Source organism: Dipodomys merriami, unplaced genomic scaffold, assembly GCF_024711535.1.
Source record: "Dipodomys merriami isolate MVZ:Mamm:240054 unplaced genomic scaffold, mDipMer1.0.p SCAF_49, whole genome shotgun sequence".
Classification (NCBI taxonomy): Eukaryota; Metazoa; Chordata; class Mammalia; order Rodentia; family Heteromyidae; genus Dipodomys; species Dipodomys merriami.
Genome location: NW_027206057.1, coordinates 10,498,641 through 10,524,177, shown reverse-complemented (window position 1 = coordinate 10,524,177; position 25,537 = coordinate 10,498,641). Strand labels below are relative to the sequence as shown.

Below are 25,537 nucleotides of genomic sequence, written 5' to 3'. Positions count from 1 at the left end.
TGCACGATTCAGAAATACTTGTAGTTCGTAAAGTGAACAAGCTTTTTTAAACACCCCCCCCCCAAATCAAGTGGTTTTTAGTGATTACTCCGAATTTGGGTTGTAGTTCTCCGTGGAAAGGCTCTCCTAACTTAACTTGTGGGATGGAGGCTGAGCACCTGGAGGGAAAGGGCGAGCACCCGGCGGCCCTCACGGAAAGCTGCCCTACAAGGAAAGCACCCAGCCCAGGAACGCGAGGCGGCGGCGGAGAGGCCGAGGCGGGGCTCGGCAGCGGCGGAGAGCCGGCCCGGACTCTCCGGGGGCTCAGGCGGGGCCGGAGACCCGGCCGGGGACGGAGACCGCGTGCAGGCGGAGGCGGGGCTGGGGACCCGGCTGGGGGCGGAGGCCGCGAGGAGGCGGGGTCGGAGCCGGGCTGGGGGCGGAGGCTGCGCTCAGGCGGAGGTGGAGGCGGGGCCGGGGATCGGGTTGGGGCGGAGGCCGCGCGTAGGCGGGGCCGGGGATTGGGCTAGGGGCGGAGCCCGAACGGAGGCGGGGCCGGGGATCGGGCTAGGGGCGGAGCCCGAACGGAGGCGGGGCCGGTCTGGGGGTGGAGTCCGGGCGGAGGCGGGGCCGGGCTGGGGGCGGAGTCCGAGCGGAGGCGGGGCCGGGCTGGGGGCGGAGTCTGAGTGGAGGCGGGGCCGGGCTGGGGGCGGAGTCCGAGCGGAGGCGGGGCCGGGCTGGGGGCGGAGGCCGCGCGCAGGCGGGGCGGGGTCCCGGCGAGGCCTGGGGTTCCTCCGTTCACGCGGCGCCACGCCGCCCCCGAGTTCTGCAGGCCCGGGAAGGCGCAGCATTGCGGCGAGCCGAGCTCCGACCCCGGCGGGCGCCATGAGAGCAGACTCGTGGCCTCCGCTGGGGGACGGCCACACGGTGAGGCTCGTCGGAGTCGTGGGGAGACGCGCAGCCGCCGCCGCCGCTGCCCTTGGAGCGGGAGCGGGACGGGACCGACGCCCAGGAGCCGGAGATGAGTGGGAGCGTCTGCCTTGCCAGTGGGGTCCGCGGACGTTCGCGAGCCTTTGTGGGGTGGGATGGGAGCCGGGGACGCCGGGACCCGAGCCCGGAGCCGCCGGGGCCGGGCGGGGAGTTCCTCCACGCCGGAGTCCGCGTTGCCATGACGACCCCGCTCCGCCGTCTCGGCGGGCGGGCGGGTTCGGTGCTGCCGCGAGGTCCCTGGTTCCGGCAGCTCCGGGGGCTTTAACTGCCCCGACCGGGCGCCACTTGCCGGCGGAGGTTTTCAAAGTCTTGTCAGGCTTCGCCCGCCCCTGTGCAATCACTGCAGCCCCTCAGAAAAACCGGGGGGCCGTGGCTGCCGCCCCACTCTCCGGAACGTCTGCTCCTAAGCACATCAGCCCGGATCCCGAGGCCTTTGTCCCCCAGGGCTACTTCGAATAAGACAAACCGGACCTCGGAACCTCCCTCCCTCCGTCACCCCAACAGCTACCCGGTCCCTCTCCATCGGGAGCTTCCAGCGCCAAGCCACCGGCACCCCCCAATGACGCAGTGCGCACGCGCGGCAGCCCCCCTTCTCCCCCCGCCACCCCTCCCCCTTCCTCTCCCTCCCCCCCTCCTCACCTCCCTTCCCCCCTTCTCCCTCCCTCCTCTCCTCACCTCCCTTCCCCCCTTCTCCCCCCTCCTCCCTCTCCTCCCTCTCCCTCCCCCGTTCTCCCCCCTCCCTCCCCCCTCCTCCTCTCTGCTTTCTCTCCCCTCTCTCCTCCATCTCTGGCTCTGCCCGCCTCGGTGTCCCTCCACCCCCTCTGCTCTCTTCCGTCTCCCCCTTCCCCCGGGTCCCGGGGGCGACGCCCTGAGCCTGTGTGTCGGGATGGCCAGCGGGGAGCTGGCTCCAGACAGAAGGGGAAAGAAGCCCGCGGTAACTGCGCCTGTGGGCGCTTGGGGGCTTAGCGGTTGGGTTTCTGGGCGGGTGCAGCGTCGTTTTTGCGGCAACTTTGAAATGCAGACTTAACCCAGTGGGCTGTGTCCTCAGCATTCGGGGGACAGTGGCGCTTCCTTGGGACAGTCATGCTCTTCCCGGCCTAGTGTGGACTGGTGTATAGTAGGGAGACATTCTGCCGTGTCTGGGGCGTTTGTATCGATTGCCAAGTAGAGCAATAGATTTGCTGAAAGTGGGACAGCCTACAAGAGGATTTAAATTTTAATCCTTTTGATAAATCGGTGCTTTCTGCAAGCAGCAAGAGATACTTGAAGTGGTAAATTGACTTCTAAGCATTTCTGTTAGTAGTTATAATGCTCTCCAAGTTTGCAAACACGACTTTTCTTTCTTACAGAGAGCCAACTATATAAGGGAAGGGTTTTTATTTGCCTCTGTTCTCCCCTAAAATCGTTTTGTTGTTTTTTTTTAAAGCGTATTACTATGTGTCTTAAAAACTTAATTGGCTTTTCACTTATTTGAAGCAAGATCTACATTCCTTCCCTTGGTCTGCAAGGCCCTAATTAATCTGTGTGCTCCCTAGATGTCCTTAGTGGCAGTGTTCAGCCTTGCTGCCCTCCTCTTACCAGAAGCACTCCAAGTCCAGTGTTCCCTAACGCCCTTAGCATTTGCTCATTGTCTGACACGTTGACTCCTTTCTCATTCAAATCTCAGCTCAACTAAATTACTTTCCCTAAATAAATGCTTCTCATTCTCTGTCAGCTATAACTTATAACACAGAAACATCTTTCATCATACGTCCCATATTTTTATTATACCTATTTAACATTTTTGAGTACTTAACCACTAGGATGTAATCTACATTAAAGCCGTGATCTCTGTTTTGTTTCTGTTCCTCATGCTTACATCTGAGCCTTATGTAGACAAATAATGTAAGGAGAGGATTTTGTATAAAATTGTAGGGATGGTAGAATCACCTTACTGAACCCTCTGATAAACACAGTTATCAAAACACTTGAAAGCTGGGTGGCATTGGCTCACGCCTGTAATCCTAGCTACTCAGGAGGATTGCAGTTCACAGGCAGCCCAGGCTGGAAAGTTCCGCGAGACTCTTACCTCCAATTAACCACCAGAAAACCGGAAGTGGCGCTGTGGCTCAAGGAACAGCGCCCAGGCCATGACCGACCACCCCCCCCTCCCCAAATTGAAGATATTCATCTGATCCATTATTTTTTTCTGTCATGTTTCATCAACAGGCCTCTTCCCATCACACATACACACACTGGGATTTGAACTCAGGACTTTGCAGTCAGTCCCTTGCCTTTCTTATGACTGGTGCCAATACCACCTCCAGCCTGGCTTTCTGATAGTAGTTTTAGAGAAGGACTTTTCTGCTCAGGCTGGCAGTGAACCTCGATCTCCTGATCTCAATCTCTTGAGTAGCTAGAATTATAGGTGTAAATCACCAGCATCGAGCTCAGCAGGCATTTTTTTTAGATATACAAAGAAAAGATGCTTTGAACTTTTACTTACACTTTTCAATTTTCTCTCCCTAACCCTATAGCGTCTTCCACGAGCTCTTCCACCTGTGCCACGGTAACATAATTACAATGATTTCATTATTGAAATTTAAAAATGTTAAAGTTAGTACAGTGAAAAAATGACTAGTACCATTGATAAATTATAATGGTTCACAAGAATCTTCCTGAAATTTTTAGGAAAAGGCTTCCTGAACATTTTAAGGCAAAAAGAAGATTTCTTGAATTGTGGGGGTAGCAGTTATAGTGAAAGTTTTTAATTGAGAAGCCCAAATAACAACATGATAGGATAATGGCTCTATTCTGTATGTTCTGGTGTCTTTGTGTTTAGGATTCTGATCCTCTTCTGTTTGGTAGAATAGTTTCTTCAATATTTAAGCTGATTTTAATCCGTGACAGTGATGAATAAGGTTTCTTAATCTGCTTACTCTACCAAAAGACAGTAGAGAATATGTGTACATTCAGAAAAATACTTGGGTTACTTTATGAGTGCTCTTAAGCAGTTTGAACTACTTAAATAATAGCTAGTTTGTAAACTTTGGCACTGTGTAAAAGTTAGTTGTAAATGTTCAACAGAAAAATAGATTTAATTAATAGCTTTCATTTTATTTCTTTTGGTGTCGTTTTCCTGCTAATTGAATTTGGTTGGTGGCATGTGAAGTGGTGCTATTCAAGGTGAGTTAATTTTCTGTGAACATAAAAATGTTTAAGATACAGTATTTAATATTCAAAAAATGTTTGAACATTTGGTGCACTGACACACACTTAGGGTCCCAACTAGTAGGGAGGCTGAGGCAGGAAAATAGCTTGAACCCCAGAGCTCATGACTAGATTGGATAACATACTGATATCCTGCCAAGAAAACAAAAATACCCAAACAAAAACAAGTTGGCTTCTTTAATTTGTTTCTCTTACAGTAAAATTTTTAACATAGCCGTTGACTAGTTTACAGTTCTGCAATAGAGATTGAACTTTCTTTTTTTCTTTAGTAAGGATGATATGGTTCTGCCTTCAAACTCTTTCTTTTTTTATTTAGGTAATATTATCTTTATTTTTTATTTAGGTAATATTATACACTATCCCCAAACCTCAGGGACTTACTATGGCACAGAGGTATTAGCAACAATTGTAGGTTAACCTTGAGGTCCTCTGTGGCAACACTCAAAGGAAATTGCCTTTCACTACCTCTTCATCAATGATGCAATAATGATGCTTCAGATGCCACAGCAGCTGTTTTTATAAGTGTTCTAGTCCCCATGTGAGGTTGCTTCTCATACAAATACTAACCAGGCTTCACCCTGCTTAGCTTCTTTCTGAAATCAGCAAGATGATGAGCCTGCATGATCGCCACAGTTAGGTACAGTTCATTTCTGCTCATAGACTAAAGGGCTGGGAAGAGTAGGGGACTAGCTAAACACTTGTTGAGCAAACTTCTAGTGTCACATTTATGAACATTACTGCTGGTACCCCATTATGGGTTCTCTTTGATCATGTCAATTTCTTGCCTTCTTTCCTTGGCTGACTCCAGGTTAGAGGGAGAAAAGTTTTCCATTTTGAAAGTTTTGTTCTACTTGTTCTTTGCACTCAGTTTTAGGCAGCCTTTTATGTTGATGTTCTTTCTATTTTATAGATGATATTCCACTTAGTCGTCCTAAGAAAAAGAAGTCCAGAACAAAAACCACACTGGGTAAGAAGTTGTTTGTTGTGTGGGATTGTAAGTTTTTTCAGGACTTCACATGATAAGCATTATAGGCCGGAGGGAGACAGGACCCCAGCAGCCTCAATTCACAGTTTTCTGTTGAGGATAGAACTAAGCAATTAAGTTCAAAACATTGGGATCAGTAACAAGGGTCAAGGCAGTGGGAAACGCAGGAGGTTCCTAGAAACATTCATGGAATAATGTATTATGCCACCTGAGTTCTGATTACCTCATGATTCTTAACCTCTTCTAGGTTTTTTATCCCTAGACATTGTAATTGTGTAGGGACCCTTGAAGAGAATATTGGATTTACAGAAACAGAGTTCTTAAATCTCTAATTTCAGGCAGAGAATCTTTGCAGAGAACATGACACTAGCCCTGCAGTTTGGGTTTTTGTTTGTTTGTTTTTTTGTCTGTCATGGGGCTTGAACTCTGGGCCTGGGCGCTGTCCCTCAGCTCTTCAGCTCAAGGCGAGTGCTCTACCACTTGAGCCATAGTGCCACTCTTGCAGAGCAAGAGTTTGAAGGCAGAACCATATCATCCTTGTTTTAAAGCTTCAATAGTGAACAATCTAGAAACTCAGTTTGCTCTAGTTACCTGCTGATAATTTGGGATGTTGTAGTGGTGACTTATACTCAACACAATGGAATCTATCCCCACCTTCAACAGTCAATTTTTTTTTTCCAGTCCTGGGGCTTGAACTCAGGGCCTGAGCACTATCCCTGAGCTTCTTTTGCTCAAAGCTAGCACTCTACTATTTGAGCCACAGCGCTACTTCCGACCTTTTCTGTTTATGTGGTACTGAGGAATCCAACGCAGGGTTTCATGCATTCTAGGCAAGCACTAAGCCACATTCCCAGCCCTCAACAGTCAATCTTTATTTCTTGTTTACAGTTTTCTGTTGATGAAACTCACCATTTCCTAGCATTTAGGTTGACCGTAAAGTCACCACTAGCTGATCTCATATCTTCCCTTTAGCTTTCCTTGACTATTCACCCTCTCACTCTCAGAAGACTGAAAGTTTCAGAAATGGTGCTGTTTTTTTTTTTTTCTCTTTCACAAAAGAGATAATTCTATATGTACTGTATTGGCTGAAGTTTTTAAAGGTAATCTTTTTTTTTTTTTTTTTTTTTTTTGGTCGTGAGGCCTGAACTCTGGGCTTGGGTGCTGTCCCTCAGCTCTTGAGCTCAAGGCTAGTGCTACCACTTGAGCCACAGTGACACTTCTGGCTTTTTCTGCTTATGTGGTGCTGAGGAATTGAACCCAGGGCCTCATACATGCAAGGCAAGCACTCTACCACTGAGCTACCTTCCCAGCCCTTAAAGGTTATCTTAAACCAGGAGCCAGTGGCTCAGGCCTATAATCCTTGCCACTCGTGGTAGAGATTAGGAGGATCTTGGTTCAAGGCCAACCAGGCCAAAAAAGTTCTCAAGACCCCATCTCAACAGAAAAAGCTGGCAATAGTGGTACATTCCTGTAATCCTAGCTATATGAATCATAAATGGGATGGGAATGTCATGGTTCAGACTAGCCAGGAGAAAAAACAAAACTCTATCTTAAAATAACCAATGGAAAAGGTACTGGAGACATGGCTTAAGCAGTAGGCTACGTACCTAATATGTGGGAAATCCTGAATTCATACCCTAGTACCACCAGAAAAGAGGAGAGTAATCTTCAAATTTGCTTTAAAATGTTATCTACTAACTTTAATTAATTACTCATGATGACTGTTGTGTATTAGGGTATTAGTGAAGCACCGAACACTACAGAGGCTGCTAATGTAAGACAGAAGATAAAGAGAGTTCTCTTTGGTGTCATTTTTATTATAATTTTTAAACTTGTTTTTAAGTTCTAAGTGTTCTGAAACAGTTTTTCTTCCTTCTGTTAGTTTTCTTTTCAACCCCTTTCCTCTTTTGTTTCCTGTCGTCGTTGTCTTCTTCTTCTCCTTCTTCTTTCTTCTTCTTCTTCTTCTTCTTCTTCTTCTTCTTCTTCTTCTTCTTCTTCTTCTTCTTCTTCTTATTATTATTATTATTATTATTATTATTATTACTATTATTGCCAGTCCTGTGGCTTAAACTCCAGGCCTGGGTACTGTCCCTGAGCTTCATTTGCTCAATGCCACAGTGCCACTTCTGGCTTTTTCTGTTTCTGTGGTACTAGGGAATTGCCTAGGGCTTCATGCATGCTAAGCAAGCACTCTACTACTAAGCCACATTCCCAGCCCCCTCAAGCTTATTTTTATCCCCACATTTCTTTCTTTCTTTTTTTTTGGGGGGGGGGTCGGCCTGAACTCTGGGCCTGGGCGCTGTCCATCAGCTCTTCAGCACAAGGCTAGCACTCTACTACTTGAGCCACAGTACCACTTCTGGCTTTTTCTGCTTATGTGGTGCTGAGGAATTGAACCTAGGGCCTCATGCATGCAAGACAAGCAACTCTACCACTGAGCCACCTTCCCAGCCCTATCCCCACATTTCTTTGGGATGTGTATGTATGTGTGCATGCATGTGTATGTGTGTATGTTGGTCCTGGTGCTTGAATTCTGGGCCTGTGCTCTTGGTCAGCTTTCTTGTTCATGACTGTCTTCCATTTGAGTCAGGCTTCCAGTTTAGAATTTTGCTAGTTAATAATCATATTCTTTTCTGTCTCAGCTGACTTTGAAGCTTTTTCTTCCAGGTCTGAGCTGTCTGAGTAGCTAGGATTATAGGCCTGAGCCATTTGTACCGGTCATTACATTTATCTCTGTTCTTAATCCAAAGTCCAGAGTTACAGATGAGGATTGACATCCTGACATGTTTCCTGCAGGATACATTGTAGATATCTTTTCCCCCATGTTTTTAAAGCTCAGTGATCTCTGTTCCCATTAGCCAATGTTTTTCTTTCTTTTTTTTTTTTTTTTTTTTTTTTTTTGGTCGGTAGTAGGGCTTGAACTCTGGGCCTGGGCGCTGTCCCTCAGCTCTTCAGCTCAGCCTCCTGAGTAGCTAGGATTACAGGCGTGAGCCACCAGCGCCCGGCTTAGCCAATGTTTTTCTACTTGGTTTTCTTGTAGAGAATGCTTTGGAAGGTTCTGCAGAGCCTGTTGTTCACAGGCCATCTGAGGGCAGTGAGACACCAACTGAAGAATCCAAAGAGCATGCAGAGGCTCCCATTCAAAGGAGACAGAAAAAGGCAAGGCCGCCTCCAGGTATGTGAAGACACCAAGGTTAGCTTGTGATAGCAGTTTTAATTTTGGAGGTCTGTTTACTCTTGCCAACATCCTCTTCCCATCAGTGGTCTCATGCTCTCTTCTTTTCCTTCCTTTCTATATTTACCACTGCAATGCTTGGGGCTTCAGTCAAGAAGAATATGTTATAGGTCATATACTTTACATTTGGCCACACGTTATAGATTATGAGAGGAGGGGTGCAAATTTAGGACTGAAATTCAAATGAAATTGACATTTCAGATTACAGTGGAGAGAAGATGAATTTCTACTAACAATAATTTAAAAAATTGGCCAACATTCATTGAATCTTTCTGTGTCTCAGATACTATTCACAGGCAATCAAAATACTATATCTTTTTTGTTTTGTTTTGTTGATCATGGGGCTTGAACTCTGGGCTTGGGCGCTATCTCTGAGCTCTTCAGCTCAAGGTGAATGCTCTACTGCTTGAGCCACAACACTACTTCCGGTTTTCTGTGGGTAATTGGAGATAAGAGTCTCATGGATTTTTCTACTTGGGCTGGCTTTGAACCATCAACCTCAGATCTCAGCCTCCTGAGTAGCTAGGATTACAGGTATGGGCAACCAGTGCCCAGCTCTATCTTTTTTTGGTGTACATATTATATATCCTGTGTGCGATGCTGTACTCCTTGAGCCAAACACCCCAAGTCATGATGGTTCTACTTTTGTGAAACATATTTTAATAATTCTCTAGGGCTGCCATAACAAACTACAATAAACAGACTGACCTGACAGAAATTTACTCCTTTATTGTTCTAGAGGACAGAAGTTCAAAGATTAAGCTGTCTAAATGCTTCCTTCAAAGGCTGTAGGGAATAAGTCTTCGGTCGTCTAGCTTCTGGTGATTGTGGATAATCCTGTGTCCTTTTGACTTGTATAATGATTCCTTTGTTCAGTCTTTACATTACTTCCTGTTTTTATTCGTCCACATTTTCTTCTTCTCATAAGGACACCAGATATTGGATTTAGGACCCTTCCTGATCTGCCGATCCTCCTCTTAAATTGATTATATCTACCAAGATCCCTTTTCCAAATAAGCATATTAAAACAAAGGAGGAAGCAATAATGCTTGATAAGAAATGTACTCATTATCTTGCCCATGTAATTGTAACTCCTCTGTACGGTATTTCCAAATTAGCATATTAATAGGTACTGAGAGTTATGGCTTAAACGTTTTTTTAGCACAATTTAACCTAGAGCGTACCTTCATGCCTACATATATACATAATAAAAAGAAAGGAGAGATGTAGCGATATTAATAATGGTATGTTCTTTTTAGAATGAGGAAGGGAAGGATGATTATTTTCTTCCTTGATTTTTCATATGTGACTATAATAATTAGAAAAGATACTCTTAGGAGAGGAACGGAAGGCACAATGCCTGTGTGCATCTGATCATACAAAATAGTATTTATTGAAATGAATTCCAAGGAATGAAAACAGCTTTTTTTTTCTTTTTGCTGTTTTTCCTTTCTTTCTTTCTTATTCTGTTTGTTCATTTGTATGTCTTTGTGAGTGTAAGGGGAGTCACAGAAATGGAGGGACAAAGGGTGAACAAATGTAGCTATGATACTTACTGGACACTCTGTTGAAAATGAACTATGCAACTTGTGGGTGAGGATGGGAGGGAAAGTGAGGATGGGGAGAGTGAGTAGAGGGATGGTAACATCAGCCAAAAAGATACATACTCTTTACCTGATGTGACTGATGTGACTGTAACCCCCTGTACATCACCTTTATAATAACAATTTTAAAAGGTAAGAAAAAATGGACAGTGGTTTTGTTAGAATAAGACAAAAGGAAGGAACTGTTACCATTAGCCCTGCAGAATAATTTAATGCACATAAGTTTCCCCACCTAACTCCTTGTCCTTCTAGAAAATAGCAGGTCCTGATGGGATGGAATACCTGGAGGAGGAGGGGAAGGAGACATTGGAAAGTGGAGAGTGCAGCACCGATGGGATGCATGGAAGTGGGATGACCCAATGCACAGCACAGTGGGGGAGAAGGCAAGAGCAGACAAAGGAATGGGCTGTACTCATGTGAGCTCTCCTTCAGAGAAATTGTTTCCTTCATTACTGGTACTAAATATAGTCTAATGAAAACTTAGTACTTCAATTAGGGTATTAATTTAAAAACTAACACCTAGTTTTGTGGCAAAAGTATACAGAAATGGCTTTAGCATTGAGAACCTAGCTAAGTTTTGAGCATAAGTGTACCTAGGAACCTGTCACTGCCTCTTCCAAGTGCACTGAGTGTGGCAGGTCCAATTTGTCAGATTTTTAGGATTTTAATATTGATTTGTATTTTGTTTTGCTTAGAGTGGCCATGATAGGTAGTGGTGCTTGTATGATTTTTCCAGCCCACGCTGTATTTTGTTAAAATAGAATTCAAAGGGCTTGAAGGCATTCCAGGGAGCCAGAGGTAAAAAGAATAGGTAACAGGTTAGCAGGTTCTGTTGACTTGCTTAAACTTAGTGCCTATCCTGGGTACAGAAAAGAGCCATACTTAGAAAGACCTGTTTGTGAGACTGGCCTTTAACTAGTGCTTGGGAACTTGGGATAGGAAATGGAGGTCCCTGGTATAAAATGTTTGCCAAATTACAAGAAAGGTGTACTGTGTTTGTGCAATTATATTGAACACTTGCTTTCCTCAGGAGTTTGGACTTTTGGTATGTGCTAGACCTCTGTGATGAGCTACTAATAAAAACCTTGAGTGCTGAGTCACTAATCACTTCCCTGATAGAGGATGTATCCATGTGTCATCACAACTCATTGCTGCACTAAGTAGGACATCTGGTTTGACTCCATTGACAGAGGACTATTGGAATCTTGTATCTGGTTTCAACTAGAATTTGGTCCATCTGCTGTTTTACTGATTTTTAAACTGCAACTGAGTATAATGACTTGTAAGTCCTAGCAAATCTCCAAACCTGGAGGTAATTTACCTTAATACTTAATATTTTTAGTTACTGAATATTTTTCCATAGTTTGTGTTAGTAATTTTGACTGACATGTTGGATATAAAATTTGCAAACTTAACATTATCTGTGGATAGTGAAAAAAAAAATTGTCCTAGTTAAGATTCTTAAAGTTCTCTTGTCTTATAAGAGTCTTGTATATTACTTTTGTATTGTCATCTGAAAACATCATTTTATTTTTAGAATTGGAAACTTCCTTTACACAAAAGAAGACACCTAGCCCATCTTTACGAAATGAAAATGGTGTTGATGTGGAGCCAGCTGAGGAAGCAGTTATTCAAAAGCCTCGGAGGAAGACGAAGTAATATTTTATTTATCCTTCTATTTTTTTCCAAAATTACTCTTATGTTTAATTTAGAACTTCTAATGGTAGCTTCTCTTAGGTTGTATTAAATACTTACATCATGAAATAATAAATACTTACTAGGATAAATAGCAAAACAAAATAACAATTAAGCTGGGTGCTGGTGTCTCTCACCTGTAACTCTAGTTGCTCAGGGGCTGAGATCTGTGAATCATGGCTTGAAGCCAGCCTAGGCAGGAAAATCCATGAGCCTCTTTTAAACTTCAATTAACCACTAAAGTTGGAAGTAGAGCTGTGGTTTAAGTGGTAGAGCACCAGCCTTAAGTGAGAAAAAAAACTTAAGAGCATGATATCCTGAGTTCAAGCCCCAATACCAGCACCAAAGACAAAAATTAACCAATGTGATGATAAATTTGAAAAAAAAATGTATGTAAACAAGAAGCCTAAGGAGCGATCTTAAAAAATAATGTAAAGGAAGCAAAATATTAATTATATAAATAGCAAAATATTAGCTATTCAAGGTAATGATAGCTAAAAAATAATAACATAGGCTATTATAATATATTTCCTTATGTTAACAGAATTTAATGATTAGTTCATCAGTAACTAAAACTATTATGTTTTAGCATAAGAAATTAAGTCTCAGATAAAATGGAATAGACAAATACCCCTGGGAAATTATATTTTTTATATCTGAAAATGATCCAATGAACAGAATCCTACCGTTTTATATCTGGAAAAATCTAGTTTAGTCAGAGCATTTTCTAGACAAGAAAATTAAGACACACTAAGAGAGGTAACTTGGAACACATTACAGTTAAAAATAAATATATAGAATAAACAAATCTTCTTTTTTCACTCCAAGTCTGTCTGTTCATTATATTCTTAGTTGCCTATGCAGATCTGTAAACATTCAAGTATTATCCATTTTTCTTATGTTTTTCCCTGATTTCAGGAAAACCCAGCCAGTTGAGTTACAGTATGCCAATGAGCTTGGAGTAGAAGATGAAGACATAATTACTGATGAGCAAAGCACTCCAGAACAACTGTCTAGATTCACTGCACCCACTGGAATTAGCCAGCCTGTAGGCAAAGTATTTGTGGAAAAAAGCCGTAAGTCATTTCTTCTTGTGGAACATGATCTCTTTAAATATCATACAAGGATAATTTATAAAGGATAAATTTTGCAAATATCTTTTGACTTGTAATTATATTTCTGGCTATCTGAATTGGAAATAATAGAAAAATGTTGGCAAAATGTGTGCACCAAGCTGGTAATCACAAAAAGCTGGTAAAACCTGGAAACAACCTAATTGTACAATAAGAGGGGGATAACTTCAGAAAGTTAGGGTTTATAATATAATAAAAAACTCTATACTACTTAATGTGAGGGACAATTTTTCGTTTAATGGAAAGTCTAATAATGAAACACACACACACACACACACAGTTTGATTCTAACAGTAGAAAATTGCCTAAGATTGACAAAATATTTGAAAGACTCAAGCCTGGCTGGCTCTCAGTTATGGAATTATAGATAATTTTTTTAAAATCCTCCCTTAGCCACATTCATTTCTTTGTATTTTGATGTACTTGACCAGTGTTTTGTGGTTGGTAGTGGTTGTAGTGAAACGGCAGGAATAACATAAATTCTGTGAGTATCACTAAAAGAAAAAATACATTATTGTACTCCCATTTTAAATAAGAAATACAGGGCTGGGGACCTAGCCAAGTGGAAGAGTACTTGTTCCACATCACCAGAAAGAGAAAAAAGGGAAAGAAAGGAGAAAGATAATGAAATATATTACTATAATTACATTATATATAACTTTGGAAAAAAAATTTTTTGGCTGTACTGGGGTTTGAACTCAGACCTTGTGCATGCTTGGCTTGCTTGCTAGACTGGTGTTTTACCACTTGAACTACACTTCGAGCCCTGCTTTCTTTCTATTTTTTGGAGGCAGTGTCAACGTCTAGTGCGTTGGGGTCCCTGGGTAAGGGTCATGAAATCACCAGGACACAGGGGATGCAGAGTGCAAACAGCAATTGCCACTGCATGCTGTGTTTTATTTTTAGTGGGTATTTAAAGACAAGCAAGCATGATCTTTGCCAAGATTTAGTCAGGAGACATTCACACAAAAAATTTCAACAGATACATTTTTACTTAACCTATGAGACAATGTCTTGGTATATTATTATCTAAACTATTTTAGAGCAAGCTCAAACCACTTCTCCAATCTCAGGAAAATACTTGTCCAGCTGTTCGTCTATGCTTAAGCAAGCAGAAGAGCTACTTCCTCTGCTCCCAGGAGTCTGTGACATGTGTTTTGAGATAGGGAGAGAGAACATTTTCCCTCTCTAGCCCGGCATGCCAAGAGCTTTCCATATACACAAACACAGTCCTCAGATAATCCTGAGGCCAGAGCCTGCATCATTCTGCCCCTTCAACATAGACTCTGAATCTTCACAGGCAGAATTTTGTAGACTATTTTGCTTGGGTTGGCTTTGAGTTTCAGTCCACCAGATCTCAGTATCTTGAGAAGCTGGGATTACAGGTATGAGCCATTGCTCCCAGCTCAGAAAATACTTCCGATAACGCATAGCAATACTGCTTCTAAGGCTGGATTTGCAGTTTGTTTTAGCTTAGGCTGTTAGAACCAAATACCATAGAGTAGCTGTTTAAACAGAAAACATTTATTCCTCATAGTTCTGGAAATGGAGAAGGCTAAGAGGGAGTGCTGACAGATTTAGGTCTTGATGACTCTTCTTGACTTGTAGATGGAACCCTTTTGAAAGGAAATGGAACCTTTCCTATTTCCTGAGGTAAATCTGTCAATTACTTCCCATATGAGGACCTTCCTAGTCAACAGTAAAGAGGAATGCTTTGCTCACATTATTTTCACACAACAGAGAGTGCATGTTTCTCTCAAGCAGTACTAAGGAGTTTTAGTACTAGCTCTGCCACTTGTCACACACTCCAGCCCTTTTTACTTTCGTTAGAATTACTTTTGAAATAGGTCATCCTGCATTGTGATCCTCCTATTTATACATCCTACGTAGTCAACATGACATGCCCAACTTCTAGTGGTTGAAATGGATGGATACTTGTAAACTTTTTGCCAAGCCTGACTTTGAACTGTGATCTGGTATCTGCCTGGAACTCCTGGTATCTGCCTCCCTAATAGCTAAGATAGTAGGCATGAGCCACCACAGCCAGAACACAAATCTCAAATTCACAGGAGCTTGCACCTCCTCCAAATACCATCACACTGAGGAAAGAGCTTCAACATAATTTGAGAGTTTACATTCAATTCATGACAGTATTTAATGAAAACTTACCTAAAGCATGACCATAACCAACTCCTACTCCCATGGATGTGCTATGACTGTATTGCATAAAGAGCACTGAACTAAAAGGCTAGTCCTTAAAATTTGCAACATAGATTTTGTATAAATCATTCTAGAATTCTGAGTCCATAAGATCATGTGTAAGGGATCTTAGCGTTTTGGCCATTGAGAAGCCTGCAGGCTGGAGAAGCCAATGACTTACCCAGCATCTCACAGAGAGTTAGTGTAGAACTGGGAGTTGCATTTGAGTTTTATAACCTCTAGTCAACTGCCTTTACTGGTATACCATGTGGCTATTTAATTTATTCCAGTCTTTCCAAGCAGTGCCACGCAATCCTCCTTTTATTATTCTCCCTTTCCTTAGTACCGAAAATTCCCTACTCAAGTTAACTGACCATAAAAAGCACTAGTGGTTCTGTTGTCTATTTAGAAAGTGTTTTTCTCCTCTAGGGAAAATTATTTATTCTTTTATTCCCCAAACATATGAGCACCAGGTTTAGCAAGGGTGGTTGAGAAGAAGGTTTGTTTTCTGCTTCCTGAAGTCTATCTACGACTACATCTGTTAAATTGATAATGCCCTGCTCACAGTGTTCTAAGGCTTATACTTGAACTGGTAGTTTTTATATAGACCTCAAAGAGAAGCCTTTGAAACAACCCAGTTATTTTCTGTCATAGAAAGCCGGCTACATACCCTTAGAATCTTTTCCTAAGAATTTTGAAGTAGTTTTCAAATGTTGGCTTACCTTGGTAATGTAGGCGTTATAATGCTAATACTCCTGAAGTCTCTAGAGTTTTGCAGATGATGACATAAATAAGTTTTTTAGGCTTTATTCTGAGTTGAAAATTTCATTATGGTATATTATTAAATAAAATTGAATCTAAAATTTGTCTAATACCAGTTTGGTTAAGAAACTGCATTGACATTACTTTTTATTTTTTTTAATATGAAGAAATGGTATGTTTAAAAGCAACAACAAAAGAAATGGAAAAAAGGAAACATTGAGTCCAGGAAAACTTTTAGATAGAAAAACAGCCACATTAAGTCTTAGGAGTGTGGGATAATGAGTTCTCTCTTGTTAGTCGTTAGTAATTGAGTTATGTGTTCTCAGGACGGTTTCAGGCTGCTGATCGTTCACAGTTGGTAAAGACCACAGAAAACATCGCTGTGTCAATGGACACGAAGCCTTCCTGGACCACCAGAGATGTGGCACTCTCAGTGCACCGAGCTTTCAGGTGGCTGCCTTAGTTGGACTTTACTTAAAATAAATGTTAACTAGATTTCATTTGTAAAAAGTCTTGGCTCTTTAATACAATAAACAAAACTTAACAGCTTCCTATGCTGTATAGCTATGCATTCTAAAATATTCCATTAGAATTAAATGATTTGCCTATCTGTAAATAAAAAGTAGAGGCTTGAGACTGGAGGTCTACCTCAGCGGCACCTAGTATGCTTGAGGTTTGGGGTTAAATCCTTGGTACTGAAAAAGAAAGAACAAAACATAGACTTGTTTTTTACTTTTCATAATAGGTTGGTTTTTATTCTTAGATGCAAAGAGATTTTAAGAATATTTTAGCCTTGTATTTAAAGTCATTGATAGATAATCAAACGCTTTTCCATGCAGGATGATTGGCCTCTTTTCTCACGGCTTCTTGGCTGGCTGTGCTGTGTGGAATACTGTTGTGATCTATGTTCTAGCAGGAGGAGATCAGCTGTCTGACATACCCAACCTTTTGGAGCAATACAAGACTTTTGCATATCCGTTCCAGAGTGTTCTCTACTTGCTTTTGTCTCTAAGTACAGTTTCAGCTTTTGACAGGTAAGACTGGTGATTTGAGAGTCTTCTAACATTTCTTTTTTTTTTTTTTTTGGGGGGGGGGTCCGGTCGTGGGGCCTGAACTCTGGGCCTGGGCGCTGTCCCTCAGCTCTTCAGCTCAAGGCTAGCGCTCTACCACCTGAGCCACAGCACCACTTCCAGCTTTTTTTTCTTTTTGCTTACGTGGTGCTGAGGAATCGAACCCAGGACCTCAGGCATGCAAGGCAAGCGCTCTACCACTGAGCCACCTTCCCAGCCCTCTTCTAACATTTCTTAAGGAAGACATATTGAACAAAACATGATTATGACAGTTTTCAAAACAGAATTGTAGCATATTAATATTATTTTTAAAAAAAGAAGTTAGTCTCTGGATTAGTGTAGACTTACCTTTGCTTTATTATCTATAAAGCTCCTGTTGTCAAATAAACCAGATGTTATAGACTTATATTTTGGGGGAACACAGTTTGACTCATTAGGAAAACCCACCTATTTATAATCTAATGATAGGTTAATAAAAAAAGAAGTAGAAGCTAATTTTAGTTTCTTCCTTTAGGATATCTTAACACCAAGAAATGTTGCCTAAAGTGATCCTCTAGTTAAATATTTTAGGTAGACCCAATAAACAACTAGGCTTTCATGTTGTTCAAACCAAAGCTTACTTGGAGCCTGATAATAGACATATAGTAAGCAGCTCGAGACATGGCCAAGGGATATAGTGCCTACCTATAAATTATGAGGCCCTGAGTTCAATCCCTAGTACTGCCAAAATGAGTAAGTAAATAACCAAAATATTAGACATATGGTAGAACAGAGAAGGGAAAAACTGTAAGCAAGAAAGCAAAGTTTTGGTTTTTTTAAAGAAATTTACAACAAGAAGCTTTTATATTTTCTAGGATTGACTTCGCTAAAACATCAATGGCAATCCGAAAGTTTTTGGCCTTGGATCCAACAGCTCTAGCATCTTTCTGTAAGTAATAGTTAATTTTTTTTTTAGTTTCATTTGATAACTATGTAATACTTGAATTACACTGTAATTTCGAATCAGGGAAACTACAGTTTTAAGAAAATTTTAAATTATTTCCTATAAATCATTTATAGTATATGAATTTATAGTTAAAATGTGGTAGACATAATTTTAATAGAATTATTTTTCATTAGGTCTTTAAGTAAAAGTTTAATTTGGAGGTTGGAGATGTGGCTCAAGTAGTGGGAGATTATATGCCTAGGAAGTTCAAGGCTCTGAAACTAGTACTGACAAAAAGAAATGAAAAAGAAAAGTTTAGTTTGCACTTTAGGCCCTGGGTTCAATCCCTAGCACCACTAAGTTAATAAATTTAAAAAGTTGGGTTTGTTGTTCTGTATCACGTAATTTTTAGCATTAGTATTTTCATTAAACTACTTTTATTTTGTGCTGGTACCAGGGCTTTGAACTCATGCTCTTGCGTAAGTTTTTTTTGTGCCAGTCTGGGGATCTGCCACTTGAGCCACACCTCCTCTAGCATTTATATTTTCTATTTGGCATTTGGCTGGTAAAGCTATTACGACCTTTCAGTAACAGGCACTTTATATCTTTTATTACTTAAAGTACATTTTGTTCCAAGTTATGAGAATATTAATGAAACTAATTTTAAGACTTGAGCAAGTCATTATATTTCTTAAATGATTTTCTAGGTTCTTGTCAGTCCTGATAAAATATTGAACATCTAAAAGATACCTTACTTATGTTCTTGAAATTGGTCAAATGAATTTCTTTTGTTTTATCATTTACTTTCATCATTCACTGAAGTAAAAATTATCTTTCTTACCTTAATCTATATGTTCAAGATAACCCAGGTTTGGTAGAGTGCTTTCCTCACATGCATGAGGCCCTGGGTTCGATTCCTCAGCACCACATAAACAGAAAAAAGCCGGAAGTGGTGCTGTGGCTCAGTTGGTAGGGCTGTAGCTTTGAGCTGAAATGCTAAGGGACAGCACCCAGGCCCAGAGTTCAGCCCCCACAGCTGACAAAACAAACAAAAAAACCCCCAAACTCTCAGTAATTTCATTTGTCTTTCTCAGTGTACTTTACTGCTCTTACACTGTCTCTGAGTCAGCAAACAACAAGTGACAGAATCCACCTTTATACATCCCCTTCTGCTAACGGCAGCCTCTGGTAAGAATTTATAGTAATTTTAGCAGTTGTAATAACTATAGTGTAATAGTAATAACTAGTTTTCTGTTCCTTCCATTCTTCTCTGTGTTTTCATCTATAAAAAATGATGAAGACCATGTTATTTTCCCCCCTCCCACCTGCAAAAAAAAAAAAAAACTGGAAAGAAACGACCTATTTCTGTGGTTAGTGGATAACTGCTGTTATTTATACCTACATTTCTATTGAGATGGCTTCTTTTTAAAAATACATTTTCAGTCTTTAAAATAAGTTTCCATGTAACAAATGAGAGGAGCTTTATAGCCTTACCTTCAGTCAAAGAACCTAATGCCCAGAATGGCAAGGGAAGAGGGTGGTTGTGATAGAGTCAGAAAATCAAGTAGTGTTAGTAAGAGGAGAATAGAGAAATTCAGCATTTTGCAGATCAGAGGCCAAACATGAAGCTGATGCATAGCTCAAATTCGAGTTTAAAACTCCTAGGGAAGTCTCTTTTGCTCTCAAAAGTATGGGTATGTAAGTATGCTCTAATAAGTATAGTAATAGGATTAAAAGAGACAAGAAAAATGCTCAGTTAAAGAATATTACCATGGCCAGGTGCAGGTGGCTCACGCCTGTAATCCTAGCTGTTCAGGAGGCTGAGATCTGAGGATCCAGGTTCAAAGCCAGCCCAGGCACGAGAGTCCGTGAGACTCTTATCTCCAATAAACCACTGGAAAACCGGAAGTGGCACTGTGGCTCAAGCGGTAGAACGCTTGCTTTGAGCTGAAGAGCTGAGGGATGGCACCCAAGCCCAGAGCTCAAGCCCCATGACCGACAAAAAAAAAAAAAAAAGAAGAAAAAGAAAAAGAATATTGCCATGGAGGTTGGAAGGGAATCTTCTAGGAAAATTTTTTAGGAGTACTAACATTCCATTTGTGTCATTGCACAGAGTCAGTGTCTGCTTATAGCTTAAACAACCTGTGAACCTTTATTTATTTATTTATTATATTTTATTTGTGAACATACTGTACAGAGGGGTTACAATTACATGGGCAGGATGAACCTTTATTTTTTATGGTACACAGTATATTTTTTAGGGAAATTACATTTTATTTCATACTTCTATGTTTCTAAGATAATGATGCTGTTTTTTTCAGAGTTCCTAAAATAGCTGCATTTGGAAATATAAACCAAAATGAAAGCATTTCTAACAAATACTTCTGTATCTCCAGGAAACCAGAAAACAAGGAACAGATTCTTCAGCCATGGATTGTGGTGAATCTGGTGGTGGCCCTTCTGGTTGGATTATCTTGGCTTTTCTTGTCTTACAGGCCAAGCATGGATCTTAGTGAAGGTATTAAAGAAAAAGTATACGAATATCCTAGAGTCTTCTTTAATGAGTTTTTAAAAATAAATCTTCCAATAACAGACAGATTTAAGAGCAAATGATAAAAGAACAGAAAAAGTGAAGTAGAATAACAGACTGACAGGAGAAGCAGGAAGGAGAGCCTGAAGAGCTGGGGTCTAGAAATAGACTCCTGAGTCGTTAGAATTAGAGGAGCGAGCCACTGGAAATATGGCTTCTCCTATTTTAGATTATTTAATCACTGAATTAGATCTTGTAGCTATTTAATAATTCTAGTTTCTCTAAGTGACAAATACCCTTGTAAAAATTCTTATATTGTGTTTTTCAGGAGTTCATGATAATTTTTTTTTTTTTTTTTGGTTGTGGGCCTTAAACTCTAGGCCTAGGTGCTGTCCCTCAGATCTTTAGCTCAAGGCTAACACTCTACCACTTGAGCCACAGTGCCACTTCCAATTTTCTGATTGTTTATTGGAGATAAGCATCTCACGGACTTTGCTGTCTGGGCTGGCTTTCAACTATGATCCTCAGATCTCAGCCTCCTGAGTAGCTAGGATTGCAGGCGTAAGCCACCAATACCCGGCTCATGACAAATTTAAAATAAATATTTAATAATATGAAACATGTACATTTGTTATTTAACACTTTTACTAGCATCTAGATCAGACTTACCTCTCCTTCACTCTTCCTCATTTCTCCTTTCTCTTCCCAAACCAGTCTCAATAATCTTCATAGTTCCATTTTCAAACATGTACATGAAGTATTTTGACCGTATTTACCCTCCTTCACCTTCTCTGTTTGCCCTTCCCAGAAGTACTCCCATTCCAGGGAGGACCTGTTTTACATTCCTATCCTTCCTTCTTTTTAGTGTATGCTACTTGTTCAAAGGGGTTTTCCTGTGGTATTTCACACGTGAATATACAACGTTTTAATTAGGTTGACTCTTTACTTACTCTCTCTTTGTCCATCCCCACTATCCTCTATTCAGCAGCTTTCAGTGAGTTTCATTTTGGCATCATCAGTCACAGACACAATGTATTTAGGTATGTTCACCATTTAACATTCTCTCCTCCATAAGTGTCAATAAATCAAATTTGTCTTTTGAGAATCCTTTGTACTTGAGGGCTTTCTTTTACCATGAATTATGTCAGTATTGAGAGACTGTTTATACCTAAGCTATGAAACTTTTTGTGTTACTGGGAAAACATTTTAAGTGTGATATTTTCATTTTCTTCTGCAGAGTTCTTATTCTCTGACGTGGAAGAATATCCTGAAAAAGATAAAAGAATCAAAGCACTTACATAATATCAGCTCACCTTCAGAGGAATGTTCCCATTTTAGTTTCTCAATGTATTTTATAAGATATGTAAATATGTATTTGTAGATGACTTTTAAATTATATAATACTGAAAAGTTTTTCAAAATTGTGGAAATGTTTAAATTGTTTCATTTATGCTCACATATTAGTTTCTATAGCATAAATTTAATGATAAAAGAAATGAATTAAAAGCAGGTGAAAATATTTTATTTCCTATTCTCCTCAACTAGCTGTACTTATAATCATTTAAAAAAATCTTTATTCAGAAAAAGCTATAACTTTAGCATTACAAAGTGCATATCAAGGGCTGGGAAGGTGGCTCAGTGGTAGAGTGCTTTCTTTGCATGCATGAGGCCCTGGGTTTGATTCCTCAGCACCTACATAAGCAGAAAAAGCTGGAAGTGGTGCTATGGCTCAAGTGGTAGAGTGCCAGCTTTGAGCTGAAGAGCTCAGGGACAGCACCAAGGCCCAGAGTTAAAGCCCACAATCTACAAAAAAATAAATAAAATTAAAAAATAAAGTGCATATAAAGTTTAAATATAAACTTAAGGAGAATGATAGAAGCTAAAAAGAAACCATTTATTTTTGATATCTTCTTATTGAACAAATTGAAATACTAAATTTTCTTACATGGGGGGGGTGGGGGGAGGATGGGAAGGGATGGGAAGGGGAAACAAAGGAGGAGGCTACAATGCTTGATAAGAAATGTACTCATTATCTTGCCCATGTAATTGTAACCCCTCTGTACAGTATTTTCACAATAAAAAAATGTAAAAATAAAAAAATAAATTTTCTTATATAAATGTAGCTTAGTGTTTTTGTATCATGTAATAATTATAGTGTAATTTGGTTTGAAAGGTGCTTTATTCTTTGGCTAATAAAAGTGAAATACATGTTTTATTTGAAATGCTTTAGTGTGGAGTTTGTTTCCCTTTAAAATCTGTACCAGTGGTTCCCACATTTGACTTCACATCAGAATGATTCAGGGAGCTTTAAAAAACATACTTAGCAGGAGTAGTGCAACAGTCAGGAGCTTGTTGACCTGACATTTCTTTTATTTTTTTATTATTTTAAATTTTATTTTTTTGCAAAGATGCTCTACAGAGAGGTTACAGTTACATCAGTAAGGTAATGGGTACACTGTGTATCCTCCTTTGTTTTCCTTGCACTATCCCTTCCCTCCCTACCTCCCCCCCCAAAGTTGTAGGGTTCATTTCCAACATAGTGTCTTGTATCATTGTTGCAATGTGTCATCCTGTGTCCTTGATTCAGCATTTTGTTATTCCCCGTCCCCTCCCCAAATTAGATACATGTATATACAAGATGCAAAGTACCAAAATCAAATACAACAAAAACAGAAAAACCTCTTGTGTCTATACCTTGGGGTTTATTTTGCTTAGCATCATCTTATATGGTCATATGTACATAGCTTTTGAGCTTTTTATACTCATCTGATAAAATTATCCTAGACATATACTAGTTATTGCAAATAAGAGGAACCATGGAACCTATATTTCTTTGGGTCTGACTTACTTTACTTAATATGATTTTTTCCAAGTCTTTCCATTTCCTGACAAATGGGCCTAACATTTCTATCCACAATTTTTTTGGGGGGAGTCCAGTCGTGAGGCTTGTACTCTGGCCCGGGGCGCTGTCCCTCAGCTCTTCAGCTCAAGGCTAGTGCTCTACCACTTAAGCCACAGCGCCACTTCCGCCTTTTATCTTTTTGCTTATGTGGTGCTGAGGAATCGAACCCAGGGCCTCAGGCATGCAAGGCAAGCGCTCTACCACTGAGCCAACTTCCCAGCCCCGGGCCTAACATATCTGTCTGACCTCTGCAGTATTCTTTTGGTTTCCTTTTTCTTTTCCTTTTATTTATTTCTTTTTTTTAATGAGGGCAGGCATTGCTGGGAATGAAACCTAGGGTCTCAAGAATGGTAGGCAAGTTTTGTACCCTTGAACCATATCTGTAGTCCTGATTAGAAATTCACCATCCATATTCTAAAGCTCTTGGTCAGAGATGTTTGGCTTCCCAGACTATCCCATTCATGAGATGGATCCTTTGTGGGAAAAGATGTCTTCCCTGCTGCATCCAGTGTTTCCTCAGCTGTTGCTGTGAGATCCTACAGCTCAAAACAGTTTTAAGACTTGCTGTAGAGGAAGTGTCTCAGGGTGCTGAGCATTTGAATAAAACTATTAGGCCCACTCTGATTTGCAAGAAATCATATGTTGTGAAACAGAAGACTGACTAATTGATGGTAGAGATGAATGTCTGAGAATTATATTTGCTAAAAGCACCATATTAGAAATATATTTTGCTGTTTTCAAGACTGGAACTTCACTGTGAAAACACTGGCAATTCTGATGTCATCCTGCCAGTTCTGCCTTTAACTATCATCAGTAATGGTTCCCATGCTGGCAATGAGCTGGCAGTGTAGAAGTTCATGATCTTCTCTGACAGCAAACTACAGAGAAGCCATGCTCATTCTACAGCCAACAGTTATCACACCCGAGGTGTCATCAAGGAGAAATTTGGGAAAGCTGTAAGTATGGAACCTTGTGGTGGACTAAATAACGTCTCCTAAAGATGTCCACGTCCAAATCCCTGAAGCCTACAAATGCATTATTTTACACTGAAAAAGCAGGTATGGTTGAGGGTATGAACCTTGAATTAAGAGTATCTTATGTTATCCACGTGACCAGTCTTATGATTCCTTAAAAACAGAACTTTTCATGCCTTTTGTCAAACAGACAGTTAGATGAGTTAGTTAGAAAGTTAAGATGTTGCTGGCTTTGAAGATGGAGGAGGATTCTGGGTGCAGTGCCCATGAGTAAAATCTCAGCCACTCAAGAGGCTGAAATTGAGAGGATCATGGTCCAAGGTCACCCTAGGCAGAAGTTATCAAAACCCCACGTCAACCAACAGCTGGGAAAAATGCTCAGGAGTACAACTGATGGGTTATGTGATAGTTACAAATTTAGTTGTTGTTGTTGGTTTGTTTGTTTGACTTGGCTGCATTTTCTATATCTCACAACAGCTTTTTTTCACTTTTTTGTTCTTTCTCTCTATACACACACACACACACACACACACACACACACACATATATAATTGTAAAGATACTGTACAGAGGGGTTACAGTTACTTGAGCAAGGTAATGAGTCCATTTCCTATCCAGCATTGTTACCCCTCCTTTATTTTTCCCCTACCATCCCTTTCCTCCCCACCTCTCCAACTTCTCCCTCCCCTCTCGTTCCTGCTCCTCCCAGCAAAGTTGTAAAGTTCATTTTCAACATACTGTCTTGTACATCTCATCCACAACAGCTTTTTTTTTTTTAAAGTCCCAAGCAAGGGCTTAGTGGTAGAGTGTTTGCCTAGCATGTACAAAGTCCTAGGTTCAGTTCCTCAGTACCACACAAACAGAAAAAGCCAGAAATGGTGCTGTGGCGCAAGTGGCAGAGTGCTAGCCTTGAGCAAAAGAAGCTCAGGGACAGTGCCCAGGCCCTGAGTTCAAACCCCAGGGCTGGCAAAAAAAAAAAAAAAAAAATCCCAAGTGAGTTTTTAAGGCTCACTTGGGTTTTGAGTTGATTTTTTAAAAGTGTCATTTGTTGGGCTGGGAAGTTGGCTCAGTGGTAGAGCGCTTGCCTTGCATGCCTGAGGCCCTGGGTTCAATTCCTCAGCACCACATAAGCAAAAAGCCGAAAGTGGAGCTGTAGCTCAAGTGGTAGAGCACTAGCCTTGAGCTGAAGAGCTGAGGGATAGCGCCCAGGCCTAGAGTTCAGGCCCCACAACCGGACCCCCCCCCCAAAAAAAATAGTGTCATTTGTTTTTCAATCACAATTTCTACAGATTGGACTTTAGATTTAGGGTTTGATTAAATTTTAATTTAATCTGATTAAAATAT

At 40.8% G+C, this 25,537-nt stretch overlaps 1 protein-coding gene across 3 annotated transcripts; it reads left to right on the top strand.

Annotated features, from left to right (window-relative positions):
- The first annotated feature begins 771 nt into the window (after positions 1 to 771).
- Positions 772 to 22,251, top strand: Tmem237 (transmembrane protein 237). 3 transcript variants are annotated; one of them, XM_069995830.1, is made up of 13 exons: positions 772 to 906; positions 3,486 to 3,517; positions 4,121 to 4,134; positions 5,090 to 5,146; positions 8,205 to 8,339; positions 11,541 to 11,658; positions 12,617 to 12,774; positions 16,119 to 16,242; positions 16,632 to 16,826; positions 17,717 to 17,790; positions 18,882 to 18,975; positions 20,184 to 20,305; positions 21,555 to 22,251. In XM_069995830.1, exons 1-13 carry the CDS (start codon positions 865 to 867, stop codon positions 21,617 to 21,619), a joined length of 1,230 nt encoding a protein of 409 aa, XP_069851931.1. In that variant the 5' UTR covers positions 772 to 864; the 3' UTR covers positions 21,620 to 22,251. The 3 variants fall into 3 exon arrangements, with proteins under 3 accessions (XP_069851931.1, XP_069851930.1, XP_069851929.1); XM_069995829.1 differs by lacking the exon at positions 772 to 906 and adding an exon at positions 1,766 to 1,903; XM_069995828.1 differs by lacking the exon at positions 772 to 906 and adding an exon at positions 1,766 to 1,915.
- The last annotated feature ends 3,286 nt before the right edge of the window (positions 22,252 to 25,537 follow it).